Here is a 21,882-nt window from a genome sequence, read left to right on the forward strand (position 1 = left end):
ATGTCATTTGGCAAGAGTGGATAATACTCTGTACTAAATGAGCAATAAGCAAGCAAAAACAGACCTTTCACAGGCAGCAATGGTGATCTGTCAGTATCATTAACACACACCAGTTAAAAGGTGACCAAGACAGAACATACTGTCCATTAAACTCTGGCTGGTCATTGAGAAAGCAGGAGATGTTGCATGTTTTGGGAATTCTCCAGATCACCTCATTGATATTTGATATCCTGATAGGTGATAACACTGGACATATGACTAAACCGTTTGACACTGTGTTTCCTGCACTAAGGAATTCACCTTTCAGCCACATCATCAAATTGCAATGTAAGGCCAAGGCATTTCTCTCAATAACTATCTATCATTTGGAAAGCAAAACATTTGTGCAGCTCTGAAAACAACATTTCCTCTGTGGATTAAACAGAAAGCAAATGATGAATTAAACTGCAGCCTCCTACAGGGGAGGCATCCTTAAAGGACGTAATCTGTTGAAACCATTGTTTTAATGTCTTAAAATTTGCGTATTTTAAAGATGAGATGAAGTATAGCTCAACAGGGAAAGCTGAAGATCTGTGTCCTACAGAGAGGAAACTGCACAGAAAATAAATGCCATTGTTTCATAACCAACATGACAAACCATATGAGCCATACGAACTCAACCTGAGCATTCTTTAACATTAATGAATGCAAAACCAGAGTAAAAACTTTATTCAATCAATGTCTAAAGAAATGTAATCACACCTCATTAACAAAACGATCTCAACTAGGTGAATTGAGATTTAGAGAAAATGTGGAAGCATTTTTACTTTTGTGTGTGTGTGTGTGTGTGTGTGTGTGTGTGTGTGTGTGTGTGTGTGTGTGTGTGCGTGTGTGTAATCAAGCTTTGTGGAACACAAGCCAAAGCCTTGTGGTTTTTGTCACAGGTCAGAGGGAAATTGGAGATGATGGCAACAATGTCATGTTTTAACTGGCACTGAATTTTGTAAGATAAACAAACAAGCAGTGGCCAGCAAACTTACATCTTATATTTTTTAATAGTCTAAAGACGTCTTTCCAACTTAAAACATGAATATGTTAACATTGCCATTTGATGACACCAAAGTGCAAACCTTCTATTCATCATTTCGTTTTAGGCTGCAGTGATTGCATGGCATTGCATTATTTAAAAATGGGGCAAAGTGACTTCAGGCGTTGTTGACAGCTGCACCAACTGATGTATTTGGCACATCAAATTGTATGAACTTCAGAAAATGACAACTTGTTCTTACTTCTCTTTTCAGCAGGTCCCAGACACCCACTGAAACAGAAAGCAGACACTACAGGATGGACTCAACAAAAAGTTAAAATTTACACCACACTGGTGTTAAACATTTATAAGCGACTCTTTATGCCAATGGCTAATTACTGCTTTGTGACTGACTAAACAATGCACAGCTTCTATAATTTGAGCGTTGTTTGGCGGAGTGCAGATTGTTTGTTTATGCGAAAACAATTTTAAAATGGCTCACGCATGGAAATATGAAGTAGCGGTTAGAGTGGAAATAGAGAAAAACATGCAACTGACGTGTTAGTGAAGTGTTTAAGTTGAAGTTACCCAACGTGTTACAACATTTCTCTTTTCGACATGTTTGCATGTGTGTTTGAGGAACAAACAGCAGCAGAGGCCTCTCAGAGATAAAAACACACTCTTCCCTTTAAAATTACTTTTAAAGTTTATTCAAAGAAAAAAAAAAAAAACCTTCAGGAAAATACATGACTTCCTGTCATACACAGAGAGGACATAAGTTAGAGTAGCATGGCAGAAACAGCAGAGGAAACACACGTCACCTCACATCCAAGCCTGCAGGGAACTCAACTGCAATGTTTCCATGTTTAAGCAGCGCTAGGGGAATACCTGAAATGAACAACATTTGTGTTCTTTCTTGTTTTGTAAGTCGGTTATCAAGCGGGGCAGGTGGAGATGACAAAAAAAAAAAAAAGAAGAAAATATCCAATAAAAACTGGGCTCAAAAAAAAAACAAACAATGAAAGAACCAAGACGCAAATGCATTAAACATAAATACCGAAGATGCACATTAGTGTAACAAAACATTACCTCTGTAAACATTTTCTCCACCTAAGGTGAGCATAATAATATTAAACCACCACAGTCGCATATTTACGTGTACATAGACTTACAGAAACCACAGAAACTATTGTTAAGCTTCTCGACTAGCGCTAAAACGTAATACACAATGCTTCAAGTGATGTTTGTCAAAAAGGATTTCCAAGTAGTGGTTTTCATGACAATAGGTTTACATGTTAATAAATGTTGCCTTTCTGGAATTTTTACCAATGTGAGTTGGCAAGCGACTGCTTTATCTCAAATACAGACTTATATCGCATCCTTTTTTTTTTTTTAAGCCCATTAAGAATATCAATAGTAACGACAGTTTTTTTTTCATGAAGACAATACAGCCACTCATCAAGGCCTTGATGCAATAAGAGACACACACCAGGTACTACTGCACACACAGACCTCAGACGACACGGCATTGGGGTCCAAACGGCTTCTCTGCACGAGGGGAGGAAAGAAGTTTATGACAGGAACTGTTACTGAGTGACTGGCAGTAACCTTTTCAGGGGTCAAAACACCGCTTGTTGTTGTAATCGTTATGGTCAAGGGGGAAAAAAAAAAACACGCCCAAGGTAAACTTTCTTTGCTTGTGACGAGAACGCGTTTGGATGTGAAATGAAAAGCACAAATTGGACTCTCCTTTGTCCCTGTTTTCAGTGAACAATGTGCAGAGTCGCTGTGGAAACAGAAAAGTCCAGCTCGGCAGATGCCGGCCTGAAGGAGATCGATGCTGCAGTTTGCTGCTCAGTCTTTCACATATACAAACAAAACTTAAATAATAGCTGGAGCAGAAAGTGGGGGGCGGGGGGCACAACATACAGAATAGAATTCCTTCCCGAAAATGTGGGTTTCCGTCATCACTTTCTTCACAAAGAGTCGAGTGAGGAAATTGTTCCGCTCCGTGTAAGTTGTGCAACTTCATCACAGTAACACTGAAATTCAGAGTCTGAGTGCTGAAACAATGAGGTTTACATCCTTGTTTGATGGAAACGAGTGCCTGACATATGCGAGAAGAACTTGCAGGATGCCAGAAAACCCTCCTCAGCTCTGACGCACTCACGTTTGCTCCCACACAGATTCTCACAGCTGCAGAAAATGTTGCAAAACAAATAACAGAACGCTTCCCCCAGAAAATATCTACAACTGACGTCGACGCTCCATTGCTGCAGCTTTCAATCGTCTTAACTTGAAATTGAACATCTAGGTCTGATCACTTGTGACAAGATACAAAGCAAAAACATCATCTCATGCCTTGGACCACCACACAGTAATATGTCGTTCTACATTCTTGACACTTAGTGCATTGCATTCACACAAATGAAAAATGAAGTGATTTGAAAGAATGAAATGGAAAATCACCTTCCAGGAAAACTCTGCTGAAACAAACCTGCTGACCATGCGTTTACCTCTCTGCCACGAAAATCAAATTTGTCTGACACTCAACTCTCTGACTGCACAAGCACACACACATACTGAACTCTCTCGTCTACTTTACTCCTCCTCAACTCCATTATCGTTTTCTTTTTTTTTTTATTTTTTATTTTTTCCATTTTAGATCTGACTGTTCACAGCAGTTCAAGTTTCTCGAGTTGAGAAACACTGGCTGACCGCCCTACCAGAGATGAGCTTGTCATGTTTCACCCGTGGGGGAAAAACATTGACCACTGATCTGGAAGATTAAATGAACTCTTATTATACAAAGACAATTTTATTTAGTTTTTTGGACCACACCCACATCGTGTTCTTCTTAGACAAACACACCTTTGTACTTCTGGGATAAGAGAAAAAGCAAGCAAACTGCGGACTGTGGGTGGATGTGCATAAATCTTAAAAAACAAGGTTAAAGACATGTTTCACTCCACATAGTTACACTTATCTTCAAGGAATAATAATAATAATCATAATAATGATAACAGTAATAATTCAAAAAATACTATTCTGAAATCCATCTGCTTCAGCGTATTTATCATCCCCTTTTTTAAAGCACCTGTCCGAACAACACAATACTTCAACGACACACACACACACGCACACACACACACACACACACACACACACACACACACACACACACACACACACACACACACACACACACACACACACCCCCTCCTGTCGAGTCCCATCAATCAGACTTTCAGTAGAACCTCAGATATTAGGCCCCTCTTGCCTGCTTGTTACTGTGACGAGCCACTCAGGCTGCGGGGTTTTACAATTTACCCATGGCTGACCGTCTCGACCACTAACCAGCGTGTCAGCAGTAATTGGACCAAACAGAAGTACATTTACACACACTACTGTAGCATTAATACAACAGACCCCCACGTCGTCGGGCCCCATTAAACGCTCTTAAGAAAGGGCGGAGGGGCAGGAGCATGGGGCAGAAAGGGAGCTCTCCCACGAGAGGCAGACCTGCAGAAGGTAGTTGCAGTAGTAGTAATAAGAGTGATAGCAGTACTAGTAGTTAGAAGACCTCAAGATTACTGACCAGCCCAGGAGCACAGAAATGATGCAGAGGTACAAAATCTGTCCCATCGCAATCTGATGAGCACCAAGAAAACGGAGAGGGGAAACAAGAAATTGTTTGCCCCCTTTTCTCAAATTCACATTTAATTTATTTCAACTTTCTTTCATATATTAATTAATCATGGATTTCATGTTGTACACAAGTCGTCACTTCAGGTATTTCAGAGGGCGACAACTGCGTGACTTGACAGACTGAGCCACAGTTTGGCTCCGGAGGAACTGTGAAGTCATTGTTGTCGGCTGCTTCGAAGGGCTGGTCGGTTGTTGTTTTTGTTCTCTTTTGGTTGTCCCGAGTGCTGACAAGACTTCGACGGTGGGTTCTGAGATCCAGTGTTAGTGAGGGTGGAGGACAACGAGGAGGATGAGGAGAAGGAGGAGTAAGAGGGTGGGGTACGGACCTCTACCAGCTGAGCAGGTTGCTTCGGCCCAAAGTCATAAAGTAGACCTGGCTGGATCCTCCAGATCGAACGGAGGCAAAAAACACCTAAAAAGGAGACCCAGACGGAGGAAGACTTTCACTAGTTGGTATAACCTCTCTCTCAGAATCTGCATACACTTGTTTTCAGGCTCAGTTTGTATTTGAACGCAAGAATGCTGAAATGAATTGAGACCGGTCATTGAATTTGCACCATCGGTAAAAAGTTACAGTTAGATGCTTTCTATAGACTGTTCAGTTCTTGGAAGTCCATCAGGGAAAAAAACAGTGAAACAGAATGAAATTACAATATTTAATTCCAAACATCTGTTAAATTATACCACCAGAGTTACTGGTCCTAATAAATGAATGATGGCCATGTAGGACATCTCAAGTCGTCTTTTTTTCTTATTACTTTACCAACTAAAAACTTGCAAGCTTATTTAATATTGAAAGCAATAACTGAAATCGACAAAAAAATTCTTGGCTGACCAAACCCAATCAACAGTGAGCTAATTGACTAAGCTACAATCCTCAAAAGCCCACATCACTTCATACACAAGCACAACAAATCTCTGTGGTAATCGTCTCCAATTCTTTACTTCCCGTTAGTCCAGTAGAGAAGCTAGAGCAGTTTCACGTTACTTCCACAGCTAACTGTGCTGAATCAGCAGAGCCTGAGCCAACAGAAAGCGACTTTGGAAGTCCTCAGGGAGTTTTACCAGTGGCTACATCTGACATGTTTGATGCTCTGTGTGGAAATTTGTGTGCGTTGCTTTGCTGTTTGTTTTGGTAATAAGGCTCACAATAATAGAAATTGAAGGTGCTTTTGATTTTCATGTTAAACAAAAAGAGCAACAGACAGCAGCATCAGCTTAAACTCTGGAACGTAATTCACTTTGAATGGCGAGGGTACATGACTCCACTATGAAAGCCCCGCAGGGATTCCTGACAGCAGGGTCAAACTTTGGAAACAAAGAAAAAAACTCTTCTTGTATAGTAGATGGTTTAAAATTTTAACATGTCTGATGCCAGCATTAATGAGTAATTAATCCCAAACTTACAGATCAGATCAGGATTTGTTGTTGAATATCCACATGAAGGTTTTACCTTGTCATTTCTTTCACAGAGGAACTTGAGTCTCTGGGCTCTCTTGTGCATGAAGACGCCATCCAGATGACCGGTCTCCACTGAGCGGATCTCTATGGCCTTCTCTCCCCAACCCATGATCTGGTTGGAACGAATGTAGGCTGCAAAGATATGTTTGCGTTAACCAATAGACTGAAATTTAAAAAGAATCACAGTCTAAAGCATTCCACGTGTGTGCATGTCTCTGCTTGTCGATATGTGTCTCCTCTCCAGCCACAAGACAAACAATGCAAGATACTTGTGAAGGTGAAAAACAACAGCTGCCGACCATATACGATTGTGTTAAACAATGCTTAAACAAACGATCAACAAATGACGTGTGAAGTTCCATATTAGAGGGAGCGACAAACATTACACAAAGCAAGCAAGTTAAAGATCATCATCCAACGCTTGAGGGTCTTGGCCCTCTCCAAAGGTCACAAGAGAATTCTGAAGGGACCACGTAGGTCAGCAAAAAAGAAAACCAAAAAAACAAAACAAAGTTCTCCTCCACAAAATTATTGTTTTCTCTTCATTTTCTTGTATCTGCTCTCGTTCTTATGAAATGCTTGATCAATTTATCTTGTGCAGGCATGTTAACTCAAATTCATTCAAATGTAATGTATAAATTACCCTCTGGTGGGACGGTTCACAACTCACTGACACAGAAGATGTGAAGAGGGGCTTGCAAGAAGACATTACTTTGTTCATTTTAGGGTGCCACTGATCTTGAAAAAGGTGTGGGTTTGTGCAGCTTTTGCTCATGTGACTCACCCACGGAGGTTGGCATCTCCCCCCATTGCAGCACCACATCCTTGGTGATGCGTCCATAGGTGTTGACGTAAACACCCTCGTCTTCGTAGCACACCAGAAGCTCGATGCCATCAGTGTTGGGCAGGATGATGATGGCGTGAGACTGGATACTAGTCTGGATCTGCAGGGACACATAACACCAGCAGCATAATAAAAAGCACAATGAAATCTTCAGTGTGAGAAACAGAAATTCTTGTCATAACTATGCAACGCTTGTGAAGAACTGAAATATCCTTTAAAAAACAAAAAACAAAAGCAAACATGCATTCCAGATATTTTTGTGTGCTCTTACGTGGGTTGGTAAGTAGATGTCGTAGACAGCGCCAGAGTCGACATCCACGGCGTGGAAGCCTGAACATGAGCCATAGATGACCTTTAACCTTTGACCTTCCTCAACGGTGAGGTCGACCAGCAGGGGCTTGTGCACCAGGTCACCAAAAGACTGAACACACAGGTCAGAAAAACAGTCAAGCCCAGCCCTGTTGTTCAGTCAGTAAATATTTTCCAGGGCAGAGACTGTCAAGTCTGATAGCCCGCTGTACAAACAGTTTTCAATCACTCTGTCATTAAAACACATAATTAATAAGTCTTAAAGAATTTATTCAGTAACCTCTTTTAAACCTTGGCTTTGACATTCTTTCATTCTTTCTGGGTAATGATACCAGCAAAGAAAAACCAAAGTCTCAGTAACTTCCACACGTGTTCAAGTAGTGGATCGACTCACCTTGAAGGCCATGAACTTGTGGTAGGGCTTGGGTGCCCAGGCGTAGACCTCCACAGAGTTCTTCAGAGCCAGAACCAAGAATTTGATCCTCTCATATTTTACTGGAAAACAAAAATCAAAATGAAACATTAGAAGGACACAAAAGAGAATACCTGGCATCAGGGTAGGAAACCAGCATCAGTTGCACACCTAAATCAGATGAGACAGGAGGCAGGGACGAATCATGAGACAGGCAGATTACCTTTGTGATGTCTGAGACCCTGTAGCTGTTAGACAACAGATTAATCCATAAGTAATCCAGTACAGATGCTAGCCTTAGTGGATCTTTAGTTTATCAGTTCACATGGTTGCCTTTCCACTATTCAGTTAAGAGTGTTTGTTCTTTTTGTAGACTTTTGCTTGGTATTTGAGGTGAACAGTGGCAAAATCCATTTGAACTGAAGTTCCTTTGGATTTTATGACCCCTGTGCAGACCCTTGCCAGTTGGCCATTATGCTTAAACTACAGAATGTTTGCATTGCATTTGTTATTTTTGTAATCTTTCATCTTGTTTGTATTTAAATAAAACCTGATTAATGCATGCATGGCAATATATTGTACTAGGCTATGAAAGATCAATTTACTATACACTGTATATATCAGAAGATTTAAAGAAAAAGAAAAAAAATGCATGTATAATGTGTCTAATGTCTTAAAAGACATCTCTGCATAGTTCCCCAATAAACAAACATCTGTGCAAAGTCTGCAGAGTTTTTGCACAAATGTTTGGAAGTCTTGTACTTTCCACAAGTGTTGGTTCAGTCTCTGTCCTTTGTGATTCCGAAAACTTAAATCTGTCAAGATGTTGATCGACATGCATGAAAAAAAATCCTAAAAAACAGGAAATCATTTTCATGGCAGACAGCTCTGATCAAATGAGAGGGGTTTCCAACAGGAAGTGTTGGTTTATGCACAGCAGCGCTACCATCACTGAGGACATTCTCAATTTTAGACAGGACAGTGTAGTTACATGCCCACTTCAGCGTCCTTTACCGGATTATTACTTAATTAAGGGCTTTCCTTGACTCGTTCTCAAGCACTCAGTCTGTATCTAAACCTGAGTTAAGGTTTGCAAAGTCCCCCGACTGAATCTGGTTGTGTCTGGTTTATTTCTGATGGGAAACATGCATTCATTACCATACCTGCGTGGCATTATTTTCAAGCAAAAATTTGACATTACTTAAAAACAGCTCAATCAGATGAATAAATCATAAATGATAAAGATATTAAGACATAGATTCCACTAAGTTTTACAGGTTTAAAACAAAACTCTTCTCCACAATAAACAAGGATTTAAATTATACATAAATGACATAAATTAACATTTTTGCCCTAATTTGACAGACAGAAAAAATCGAAAGAAAGAGACATGCAATAATGTTTCCAAGGCAGATTGCAATTACACTATGTGCATTTTAGACTATAAGGCCACAGAATATCAGGTTGTGAAAATGTGACCTACCAACTTTGTAGTGGACGCAGCCCTCCAGGTCACCTACGGTGGTCCAACCCTGTTTCTTCTCCACCTCAGGGTCATTGTGCAGGATCTTGTTCCTCAGCCAGGACAGGTAATACACACGCAGCTTGTTTTTCTTACCTGTAGTTGATTAAGAAAGATCAAATCCAGTCGAATATATTGTCTAGTTTAAGAATGGGTTAAGAGGTGCACAAAATTTGCTATTAACATCATCAGCTTTAGATTTGTGTATTTGATAGCCTAACCTGCACATCGACAGTCTGTGCACACTCTGAAGTCTGCAGGGTGAGACGCCTTACACTCACAATAAGTTTATTATTTAGACCACAAGTCTTGGAGGAATTTCGAAGTCTTCTGAGTTTGACAAGGAAGCCTGAAAGTCACTTATCATGTCTTTGTTTGGCTGCTGATTGCTGGCTGAGGTTTCACTGTGGCTGGATGATTCTCAGCTTTTAATGTGTCATAACTCTGAGTGATTACATCATCATCTTTGCTGCTATTTCAAATTTCATATTAGAGGATTTTCTGGTAGAATGTTTTTGTTCCATCCTATATGCTTGTGATGTTTTTTTCAGGAAGTCAATGATTCTGAGTATAGTATGTGTGTTCATATATAGACAGACCAAACACTAACTGGAGAGCAGTCCCCCATCAGTTTTACTATGTGTATTGTTCCAATAAATAGTAATAAAGAAGTACTTCTAACTTGTTTTGTTGTAGGAGTGTTGATTACTAGTTGCTGATACTGCCGTCTATCCATACCATGCAGCTGTCATTTTGTTACATATTCAACACGTAAGTTTCTATTCAAATGTTTTAAGTTGAACATTACCTGACTGTCTATGAACACAGTGTTACTTGATACTTGATAATGATCTTAATAGATTCATATGTGTGAGAAGCATGCTTTAAGTGCAAATCATTTATAAATAATGAAATAGAGTAAACACTGTACTGGTATGAAACAACAAGTCTGAGCCTGGATGGACAGTGTATGGTGTAAGAGGCATCTGATCCCTGCTGCACTAAGAATCACATCCACTACTGCCAGAAGAAATCATGCGCTTTTAAGAAATGAAGCCACGGACAAACTTGACTCTGATGGGCGTGTGTTTAGTTTGAGAGGCTTCTGTTTAGACCGTCTCCAGGTGATCTGATCGCAAAAGATGGGAAGCTGTGAGGAAACTTTATGTCAGCTTCTCAAACAATGAAGGGGGGGGGGGGGGGTACAATTTTCCATGACGCGTATCTTTACATGCCAGCAACGCAAACAAAGTTTCATGGAAGGAAATCGACGTGTGTGGCTCTGTGGTGTTTCCTTCCATATTGTGTCAGCGCTACATATCGTACACACACATGACGTGGCCCCGCCAAGCCGAGTTTTACTCAACATCCGTTTAACTCCAAATATCTGTTGTGACACTTACGACTCTCTGTCTGCCTGCCTCTGTGTGTGTGTGTGTGTGTGTGTGAAATTAAGAAAGAGAAGTAAGAACATGCGATTTCAGTCTAAGAAATCGTGGAACTCTGTGAGCGTCTAGAAATATTTCAGCAACAACACACAGACACGCACAATTCATCTGAGAATATGTAGCATGCAGCAGGGTTTAGTGTGCATTTGCAGGTGTGTGTGAGTGTGTGCACAAGATGGGAAGGAAAGCAGAGGACACAAAACACACTCACACACACATACATACTTTAGCATGACAGTGTACTATGAGCTGACACAGCATTATAAACAGAAGTGAAACTGCTCTTCAGTCTCATAATGGGCTCAGATGACTAACATGAGACTCTTCATTCCAGTGGGGCTCATATGGCTGCATAAAGTGAAAGAAAACCATGCTCTTCTGTTTGAGTTCCTGTGTGTGTGTGTGTGTGTGTGTGTGTGTGTGTGTGTACCTGATATAGTGACAAGGACATTCAGTCCCTCCAGGACATCCATCTGCTGGAAGCGCCGTCGGTTGATCAGAGGGTAGACTTTCCCCTGACCGCTGCGGTCCAGCAGCATCAAACCGCTCTCTGTTCCCACCAACAGGTTTACTCCTACACACACACACACACACACACACACACGTAGAAATACTTCAAAAAACATTCGAAAAACATCAATAACAGGAGCCACAGCTGGAAATGCAGTCTGCAGCCTGGTCACACAGATGTCACTATGAAGCCTTACAAGAGCTTTGCTGCCACCATGTGGTGAAGACTTTAATAGCTATGAATTTTAATATACCGGTAGTAAAGACATTTTTTGATGGGACAGAATATGATAATATTCTAAATTACTTAAATCTTGGCAAATGTTGCACAGCTGCTAAATGTTTTGCTTTGTGTTTGCTTGTGTTGTCGTTCTTACCCCACAGCGCAGCACACAGGATCTCAGAGTTGAACCTCTTCTTGTATTTGCGGATCTCTGGTGTGTCGCTCTGCGGGCGAGTGTTTACCGGGTTGACGTTTACCACGGAGCCTTTCCGAGATGGGTCAGCCCTCAGCGCCTCTGCCAGCCGGGCGTCGTTCCCGTAGCCTAGAAGGTCAAAGGGAAGGGCTTAGGCAGGACAGTGCAGGATGTAGAACTTACTGGATGGGGTGGAGGTCAGTCAAATGACCAGCATTAGAAAGATAGATGGATGGCTAGAGTGGGGACTGGAAAAGAAGGAACATTTGGCCACTATCCAAAGCAATGATTCCAGCAACTGATTTAATTTATTATTGGTTATCTCGATTGGGATAACAAGCTAGAACACCTCCGCAACCACAATATCATTTCAGGGTCTGCGTCAGAAAGCAGACCACACTTCTCTCCGCCTGTCTTGAATTGTCATCTGGACCTAAATCCACAATGAACCTCAAGTATACGTCAAGGGTCAGTGGCTGGTCACCAGCTGCATAAGGTGAGCTAATGCCTCAGCATTCCAGAGTCCTCAAAGCTGGGGAGATCTAACCTTGATGATGGCCGGTCCTCTGAGGGAAGATGGGAACAGGAGGACTGCCTTGATAAGAGAGCTTTGTTAATAAATTGTGGTAGCTTAACAAGCTCTAAGAGTCCATGCTCACAAGCTGCTTTTGATTCGGTTTTTCTGAAAATGTTCACACAGTCAGGATGTGGATGCTTTTTTATGTTTATTATGTGATTTAAAATCTTAATTATATCAAAAATGAAAAAAGTGTAGATAAAGAAAGCAAATACTGCTATTGTTGTTGTGCCATTGTTTTTTTTTGTTTGTTTTTTTTTCTTTTCCAGAAAGCAGCTCAACACACTGAAAGACCTTAACTTTTTTAGTGTGTGATTATAGCCAATAGCCAGTGAAGACTTACCAATGTTGTTAAGGGCGCTGCCGGTGGATGGAGAGACTTGGAGGAGACGTGGGTCGATGAATGGGGTGAAGGAGGAGGAGGACTTGTGTTTCTGCATGTTGTTACTAGACTGGCTCTACAGTGAGATAGAATAAGACTTAGTGGTGGCAAAATGTCACAGCAGTGACATTTTGAAAGATCAAAAACATACTTTCAGCATTAAATGGCTACAGATTCATGTAAACAATCAACAAGACAAATGTGGTCAAACAAGCAGGCAAACTGAGGTTTTTCTTTATGTGTTGCATGCAAATACAATGGGCATTCAGTCTGAGGGTAAAATCATTTAAAAAAAAAAAAGAGGAAAAAGGCAAAAACAATGGTAGAGGGTAAAACATATGGAGTGCTGTTGACAAAAAAAAAGAACAAAAGGGGAAACAAAAATGAACTTAAGAAGGATTCCCATGGGAACATACTTGCCGCTGTGCTCCTAACTGCCCTTTTTGCTCTGATCTATTGTGTGGGGAATGTGAGAATATGACTCGTTTGATAAAAATAAACACATAAAGGAATAAAATTTGATTTAAATGCTTGGGGGGAATAATCACAAAACCACGACTAGCCTCTGAGGACAGTCTGAAGCACAGTTAAACTGGTTTGTGGTCATAAATACAAAATTCATTTATTTATTTGTACTTTGTACGTAAAAGAGGTTGTGCAGTCCCCACTAACACCATCACCTGTCTTCAGCAATTTGTCTATATTTGGGGAAAAAAAAGAAAGAAAGAAATGGTGAGCCGGCCATGTAGAGCTACAGAAGGATCACCAGTGCCAGTAATGACCAGGAGAGGACACCCTACCCAATCCAGGACATAATCCACCTGTTTTTTAAAAATATTATCAGTAGTTGTTGGCTACTGGAAAATATGAATTCCACCTCAAAACGACACCTCCTTTGGTACTGAGCTGATCTGTTATCTACTGTGTTAGAATTATGGCAGGCCATGATGATTTTGACCTGTTTGCTGTACAAGATTACACAAGAATGACACCCAGAAGCGAGTGTCAGTGTTGGGGCTGGGGGGACATACCTCCGTGAGGATGCTGAGCTTGTCCAAGGGACTCTGAGGGGACATGGAGGAAGGGCTTGCAAGGCTGGAAGAGGAAGGGGAGTTGGATGCAGTGGAAGAGGGGGAGGAATGGTGGCTCTGCTGGATCAGGTCTGGGAGATGGTGGATGCGGCCAGCAAAGCCGTTTCTGTCCGTGTGCTGTGTGGGGTGATGGTGGTGGTGGTGGTGATGATGATGGTGGGGGCTGGGGGTGTGGTGGCCCAGGCCCGGGCCTGACCCGGGACTTGGGGCAAAGCCTGCAAGTAGGCCAGGGGTCTGAGTTTGACCCGGGCCGGGGCTTGGACGCTTTCTGTTGTCACCTGCACTCTGGAAGTAGAAAGAGGGGTAGACGACTTTGGGTCTAGATGTGTTCCTGATGAGTTCTGGGGAGGGGAAGGTGTTAGCTACAGCATAGGGCACACTACAGTGGCTATTCTACAGGCGGGAAGAAAACTCATTAGTAGTCAATTATATGTTAAATTGTACGCTACTTGCTAGTTACTTTGTGGTACTAAATGTATGTGGAAGCTGCTAATGTGTCAAAAAGAAATGGATTGAATCCATAAAAAACGCTGAATAAATGTTCAAAATGTAATAAATCCCCATTACCGAACTAGCAAGTGGTCTTTATGTATGCATAATTAAAAGCTACGAGGTTTAATACCCAATGTGCACTAAGCTTCTCCGCTTTGTAGCGCTTGGCTGCTCTCCACCAGCCACAAAGTATACAAGAACAGAACGTGATCAACACAACATAACAACAAAATGGAAAAACTGGGGGTATGAGTGAAAAAAAACACACAACAGAAACACTGAAAGAATGTGATAAATGACTGGTTTGTTTGACTGATTTCTGTCTTTTCGGCCAGTACCTGTCTGACGATCAGCGTGCTGTCTTTGCAGGGCGTCGAGCCAGCGTCGCTCTCACCTTCATCGTGCACAATCATGGTTTTCGCTGACTCCGTCTCGCCGTTACTCAGCCTGGAGGAGCTGTGGGAGAGAGGAGGAGCTGTTCAACACGAGCACATTCTGTTTTGGCTGCAGTTCGGAAACACAATTCCATATACTTCCACAATGGTTGAACATAAAGGAAAAAACAGTTTTGATATTCCCTTTTTCAAAGTTTCAAAGCAAACATGAACTGACCCATAGGTCTGTTTAAGAAGAATCAGACTTTAATCATTACAGTCAGCTCATACATTCTGTCGTTACTGACTGGTCTACATGTAAGGTTGTGTACATACACAGCTCTGGAATCCTCCGGGCCAGAAGTGGACTCTTCACCTGCCTCCTGGTCTACCTCTTCATCATCATCTTCATCAGTGGTGTCTGATTCTTCACTGGAGGATGAATAATCTGTCACCTTGTTTGGGGGACGAACATCATCCACTGCACGCAGCTCCTTGGCCAGAGCTGTCAGGTCCTAAAGGTCAGGAGTTGAAAGGTAAAACTTGAGTCAAAGGTCATTTTATCTCTCCAATTTCTGTATTTTCTCCATGTTGGAACTTTGTTCATTCTTCATCAGAGTCATTAGCTAAGATTTAATCAGTTAATCTTCCTTTGAAAAAAGTAAAGCAGGAAACAGAAAGCTACTGGAGAGGAAGAGTGGTTATAGAGGTACGCCAGCCAATGAGAAGCCAACGTGAGAGCAGCAAAGCCAGAAGATGAAGCCAGGAAAGAGATGACTGCCAGACAGTGTACAGCTGATGCTCTTCAAGCTACTGTAGGTAAGGTTAGTGGATTAATTTTAATAATGAGACAACTGTCAGAGCTGCAAAGATGAAAAATTATATTTATGTAAAATTCATTATTGAGGTTAGAGAAGATATGAGTCAAGATGACCACCATCCAGGCAGAAAGACCAGTAGAGAAAAAGCAAGCAATAAGTGCAGAAAACCCTTCAGCCAGTCAGAGCAATCCATTTCACAGTCTCATCACGTCATTCTATTGGACGGTGAGCAGATCACATGACACAATCCCAAGGAGTTAGTTTATTGACACACACACACACAAGAGAAAAAACTCCCATCAGGCTTCGACACAATCCAGCTTTCAAATTAACCCATCACGTTATTATGACTACACACACACACACACACACAGTCCTAGATCTAGATCCACCCCAACTAGCAAGCTACAGCACTGGCTAGTCAGCTAGTCAACTCTCACCGCTGGTCTGTTTGGCCTGACCAAGTCCCTCCTCTCCTCTGGTTTTTTCCCAGCATTCTCTGGACGTTGGAGGGGCGAACCCTCAGATTTGGATGAGGCTGAAGGAGGTGGAGGTGAAAAGGTCAGTTTATGCTAAAAAACTGGGGAAAAAGGGCAAATCCAAATGTATATGTTTACTTGATTTTGATTTTGTTGTGTAGTGCTTTCTTAAGCACAGCTACTACAGTAAGTTCTGATGTGCTAAAGTGTGCGTGGACTCACAGCGGGCCCTGAACCTCTCTCCAGAGCCGCAGTGAGAACCGGCCTGAGAGCTGGAGTTACTGGAGCTGCTGGAGGAACTGGAGCCTCCACTGCCGCTGTGACTGGTTGGCCTGGGAACCAGTTTCTCCACTCGCTCCCACAGCAGCCTAGGCTCCGCTGCACTGTAGAGCCAACACACACCGGAGTCAAGATATGGCAGATGTGAAGCCATTGTAGACGCAGATACTTTTTACTGGTTGTGTTGCAGGACTGTTGTTGCACCACAGCGGCTGCACTTTTTTTGTGTATTATGTGGTTTAGTATTAAACAGAATATTCTGTTCCACATAAAAAGTCCACAATGAGGAGTACAAATATGCTAAATAAATAAGAACTGAGTGTATGCTGTCTAGAAATAAAGAAAGAAATACAGCACCACATGGTAAGACCTAGGAGAGGAATGACACGTAGAGAAGGCTTGTGGTTTGGAAATAGAAAAATGTACATGTTTGTGTGAACACAGACATTCACACACAAAAAAGGAAGTATCACAAGATTAGACAGCTACACTGTTACATAAAACCTCCCACACAACTTCACAGTGACTAGAGCAGAATGTGCAGACACAATTGTCTGTGTGTGTGTGTGTGTTTTCCTCAGTGTCTTGGAGAAAGTCATTGTTTTTCATGTCTTTCTAATTACATAGTTGAAAAAAGCAGCCGGGTTTCACACTGCTTCAAAGCACTTATTTTCCTCTGCTGAAGGCTGCAAATGACTTTCTTTTAAAAATATGACATTGAGGAGTTTTAGTTCCTGAAGATCACATTCATGCCAGAGTCCTAGACTGATTTAACTCAAGTACAATGTTCTCTGTAAACGTACAGTAGCTGCACCACTGACATCTATAAAGAGGGATGAAAACTCTCCACTCCCTTCCACTGCACAAAAATGGAGCTAAAATATCCCGGATACCAGCACTGTCATCTTGTTATGGTGACGTCTTCTAGTGTCAGAGTCTGTGCAATAGTGATCAGGTGGTGGAGTGACAGTTCCTGACCATCCCTCCACGTAACACCTAACCCACCTAAATCACGGGCAGCGCTCAGCTGTCAAACATGATGTTTCACCCTCCTTTAAATTGCAACAAATGACTAATTAAAGCCAAACGCTTGACCACACATCAGTGTGATAAGAACTACCTAAACTGACAGAAACTGTCATTTGGAAATACTTATTTGACGTACACTTTGAGCTTTTACCTTGGTCCGTGTGTGTGTGTGGGTGTGGGTGGGGCACTAAAACTATAGGTAAATATTCTGGGCTCATTTCAACCCAAATAAACTGTTTTGTAATCTGTAATTTAATGCTAACTTGATTTTATATCTAATATTGATTTATAACTATAAATTATTAATAATTCTACATATTTAATAAGACAATGGAAAAATACTTACAAATTACATACTCAAAGCTTTTGAATTGTTTTTTAATAGTCAATAGTTTATATGTTACATGTTAGTTTACCTGGCAGCGTTGCGTTGCACAGCATGGCTGCTGTGTGAGGCGTTGCCATGGTGATGAGGCGAGTCTCGCCTTGACAACACCGGGGACCTTGACGTAGTCCTGACAGGAACCTTTTGTGATAAAGACAGTGACCAGCTCACACATACACACTGTGTGCATGAACGATGTTGGCAGTGCAGCGAATTCATAAAATACATACTGAAAACAATCATAAAACAAATCCATTCAGGCACCACAAACACGCTCTGGCTGGTCGAGCGGACCAACTTAACCCTTCACCACCCCACCATTCCCAAGAGCACCAACAGTCATGGGTGACACACGGTCAAGGCTTTGCTTCTTCCTGATTCACACGTAAATTGAGGAAAGCTAGTGCAGGACATTTGGTAGCATTCAAAGCTTGCCAAAACACAACAAAGCAGTGCAGAATTCATAGTAACAGCAGCCAGCATAATTCAGAATGATATTATCAGCCATTATTTTGTTGTGTTTAGAAGTTAGGGACAAAGTGGAAAAGCTATGGACTGATGTTAATGAAAGGTCAGCCTTTTCTTGGTGTCATGCTTAAAGTTTACCATTGTTTATCGTTGCTGTTGTGATGAGTTGTAACTCTATGTACTCGGGTTTAGGTTCAGCTTGCCAGCAGTTCTGTTTACAACAGAGGGTTTCTTTTTTGGTGGACAACAGTCTGTGAACTCAATTTAGATCCTTTTCATATTTTTGGATTCTGACTACCCACATTTGTGGGTGGTAGGCCTACCACATTGCTTTCCTGTCTTTTTCTAAACTTAGCCATAGTTTATTACACACTATACATCCAGGTGGGAAAAAACAGTCCTATAAATGCAGAATGCTGTTCCTTTGCTTATTCTGCTGTCCTACTACAGTTATTTTTATGTCCTTCTGTAGTTGTAGGCTACAGTAAAAGGCTAAATTAGTCTGGTGAGGGAAGTAAAAGCAAGTTTGATTCAACTTGTCCTGGTGTACAGCATTACCACAGCACGCAGAGTGATGCTAGTGCCTTCTTTCTCTTGTTAGTGTATTGGGGGAATAGTTTCAAAACTGAATCTGTTTCCTCAAGAAACCAAAAGTAGACACTGAACCTTGTTTTTGACAGGAGATGCAACAAACCCACGAACCTGCCTATTTCAAAATCTTAAATCATCTATAATTCCCCCACAAGCTTTTGTCTGCATCAAAAACTAAGAGGATAAAATAAACAATTAATCACTGAGAGAAGAATAATGACACTTTTCCTGGGAATCAGACGATCATCACCGTTTGGTCAAGTATTGAATTACTGCTACCACACTACACCAGGGGTCTTTCTTCCTGTCCTTACCCTGGGCGGGACCTCCTCTGAAGGGGCCAGCTCATGGGGTGAGGGTCTAAGCTGGGGATGGGGTTGTGGATCAGTACGTGCAGGCTTTGATGATGACGAGGATGGTGATGAAGATGGAGGGTGATGGTGTTGATGGGGTTCTTGGCTGTTGCGAAGGTGTAGATTTTCAAAGCTAGCGAGCGGCTCGCTGAAGGACTGCGACCGCGACACAATGGGCAGGGTGGTAGCAGAAGAGTTTGACGAGGCCACGCTGCCACTGCTTTTTAAAGCAGCCAGATGAGAGCGCACCTTACAGACAACAAAAACAGAAGACATTGGGGGAGGATGGGTCAACATGCAGTGCACTCTAACAAGAAGTGGGACTTCAGGGTGTCTTCTACAGATTGGAGCCATATGTGAGCCAAAAACTGTTCCTCAAAGCTTGACTTTAGCCCTTTTCAGACACAGAATACATAGCATTACTGGTTTTATCTTTTCATGTGGAGGCTTTTTGTCATTCAGAGTTAAGTTATTCTTATGGCTTCATTCAGCAGTTAAACAGCGCAAAAAGAAGTGGTTCCAACAGTGAGTTAGAAAGTAATAACACCAAGGGATAAGTTCTCTGTATTCTCACAAGCTGCATCAAGTGATGGATTTTAAAACTTATTTTGGTATTGAAGTCTTCCATGACCAATGAGAAAACATTATGTTGAGCCTATGTTATATGTTTTGCTGGATATTAATAAATATGCGCTTTGCATCATCGACGAATGGATGAAAATGTTGAGATTATAATTTGGTGACAGATTTATTACAGAGTTCTTAAGAAGGAAGATGACGTGAATTTACTTTAATCTGTCTCAGTGTATTTAACCTTGTGCTGCTGCAGCCTGTACATTAATCTGACGGCAGTCAGTTCTGATTTGTCCCATGCTGAAACTGAAGGTTGGTGGAAACGTTACGGGTCCAACAGAGTAAGACTGCTGTTGTGACCTTTACATAATGTGTGGGCACTTATTTAGACGTAAAACACGTAAAACGTGTCAGACTTATGTCTACGTGACACGGTGCATGTCTGAAAGGGCCTAGAGGGGTTCTACGTTTTCTTTTGAGTTAATTCTAATGCAGTGATTTTCAATCTTGGTCCTCCATGCCCAGAGCTCTCCTGATTAATATTCTAGACACCCTGTTAGGTACCATTTAAGACCAACTTAATGATGGTAGAAAATAAATCCATCAGCACTGAACACAAGACCCAAGGTTAAGAACCACTGGCTTCAGACGCATGCTGGATGAGCTCAACATCACAGCAGCTGATTTCACTTAAAAGAAGGAAATAGTTGAAAAGCATGGCATCAAATTGTATCAGAGCCCTTAAAGAACCCACGTTTTTAGAGTGCAATAGGAGAGAAGCAACACTCAGAAAATAAAAGTACATACACGTTGTAATTGTTGTTGCTGAGGCTGCAGAAAGAAAGTCAGCAGGAACATAAAAGGGCAAAAAGAAGTCCTCTGCAGAGCTGTTATTCCCTTATTTTAATGGCTTATTTGCTGGGAAAAGGTGCAGCCTGTGCAACACAATATATCATGCCATACTTTTGATTTCTGATAGTCACCAGAGGGATAAATATATATAATGAAGACAATAAGAACACCAAAAAGCACAGGCAGTGAATGGAGATGAAGCTGAGAGGATCCTGAGACAAATACCGTTCCAACATTTTAGACTGAATGAATTTTAATCTTGCCCTATTTATGATGATTCATCATAAATTACCATTTGGAAATCATCTGGTTTGATTACACTGTCAATGCACTAGTACTATGTGGTAAGTCAATAAAGAGAAGTTCCATGCACTTCCATTTAACATTTTAAAGTCTTTCAAATATCAATCAGAGAAAATGAGATGTCAAAGGCTATCTGGACAAAAGTTGCAATAATAAACTGTTGTCGATGGGTGAACACGTTCAGTGGTAATAGGTAGTATAGTACAGATAGTATCATGAGTGGGGATGAAAGAGACATCCTCAAAAGGGTCAGTAGTTCACAAGCAAAGATGGACTGAGGTTCACTGCTTTGTCAAACATGCTTGTATACAGGACACTACATGGGCTTAGGAACACTTTGTAAAACAGTTGTCAGTAAAAACAGTTCCTTTTGAAATGACTGCATTCTGTTGTTGTTTACGAATACACAGAGCCCAGTTTTTTTTGAAACCACGGATGTAAATTCAGGTCTTGGGTTTAGATAATTTAATTTTCCACACAATGTATGCCAATCTTTCTTACTCAGGTAGGTAAAATAATTATTTGGGATTTGTAAGGAGAATGGTCAACAGAGTTGTTGAAACTGCAGAATGTGAGTCAACTTGAGTCTCCACAATTTTAGGCCTCAGGATGTTTCAGCCTCACCACCAGTACCAAGCACGAAGATGAGTTATATTAACAGGGCATGAACACAGGCTTGCATGCAAACACACAAGCTGGCAGAGCCACGTGTGGGTCACAAAACAGATGTCATCAACATTGTAGTCAGAGTTTTTCTAAGCCGACACAGAGGGGGCAGGCAGTTCCCTGAGGAGGAAATTGAACTAATTTTCTTGTTTTTCTTTTTCTCCTGAGAAGTTCTGGTTGTTATCACGAGCCACCATAATTGAACAGGGCTGTGAACTCTCACACACTGACTGTGAGACTTTACACATGCTCCCACTCCACACATTCATTTAGTCACAGAGAGAAAAACAAATTTATAACTGGTAAAGGCACAAAATTTTCAATTTAGTTTAGAGACTGGGGTTGTCAAGGATTGGGGTCTTAATAAAAATCATGTCAAGTCAATAATCATAATCTGTGATAAATAAGTACCTCCAGACCTCATAGCCTAAATCAGGACACCAACCCTAACAGGGTATGTGCGGAGGATTTTGCATAGGCACACTAACCTAATAACCTCTTAATGGGAATCATAAGAAAGTTTTCGAGCAA

At 41.4% G+C, this 21,882-nt stretch overlaps 1 protein-coding gene across 6 annotated transcripts in view; it reads right to left on the bottom strand.

Moving 5' to 3' along the window:
* Positions 1 to 1,693: 1,693 nt before the first annotated feature.
* The window catches only part of LOC124067458 (mitogen-activated protein kinase kinase kinase kinase 4-like), an 85,727-nt gene continuing 65,538 nt past the window's right edge, over positions 1,694 to 21,882 (bottom strand). For 2 of the 6 annotated variants that reach the window (XM_046404803.1, XM_046404797.1), the window contains 16 exons: positions 18,919 to 19,206; positions 17,577 to 17,686; positions 16,075 to 16,235; positions 15,814 to 15,911; positions 14,889 to 15,067; positions 14,517 to 14,634; positions 13,627 to 13,971; positions 12,557 to 12,671; positions 11,598 to 11,765; positions 11,141 to 11,284; positions 9,224 to 9,358; positions 7,723 to 7,823; positions 7,291 to 7,440; positions 6,960 to 7,119; positions 6,168 to 6,307; positions 1,694 to 5,126 (listed from right to left, as the gene is read on the bottom strand). In XM_046404803.1, the coding sequence (XP_046260759.1) occupies positions 5,043 to 5,126; positions 6,168 to 6,307; positions 6,960 to 7,119; positions 7,291 to 7,440; positions 7,723 to 7,823; positions 9,224 to 9,358; positions 11,141 to 11,284; positions 11,598 to 11,765; positions 12,557 to 12,671; positions 13,627 to 13,971; positions 14,517 to 14,634; positions 14,889 to 15,067; positions 15,814 to 15,911; positions 16,075 to 16,235; positions 17,577 to 17,686; positions 18,919 to 19,206 (2,496 nt within the window). In that variant the 3' untranslated portion in view covers positions 1,694 to 5,042. The remainder of the gene's footprint in view (positions 5,127 to 6,167; positions 6,308 to 6,959; positions 7,120 to 7,290; positions 7,441 to 7,722; positions 7,824 to 9,223; positions 9,359 to 11,140; positions 11,285 to 11,597; positions 11,766 to 12,556; positions 12,672 to 13,626; positions 13,972 to 14,516; positions 14,635 to 14,888; positions 15,068 to 15,813; positions 15,912 to 16,074; positions 16,236 to 17,576; positions 17,687 to 18,918; positions 19,207 to 21,882) is intronic. The other 4 variants (XM_046404798.1, XM_046404799.1, XM_046404801.1 and 1 more) reach the window with 4 other exon arrangements.

Source organism: Scatophagus argus, chromosome 11 (assembly GCF_020382885.2).
Source record: "Scatophagus argus isolate fScaArg1 chromosome 11, fScaArg1.pri, whole genome shotgun sequence".
Classification (NCBI taxonomy): Eukaryota; Metazoa; Chordata; class Actinopteri; family Scatophagidae; genus Scatophagus; species Scatophagus argus.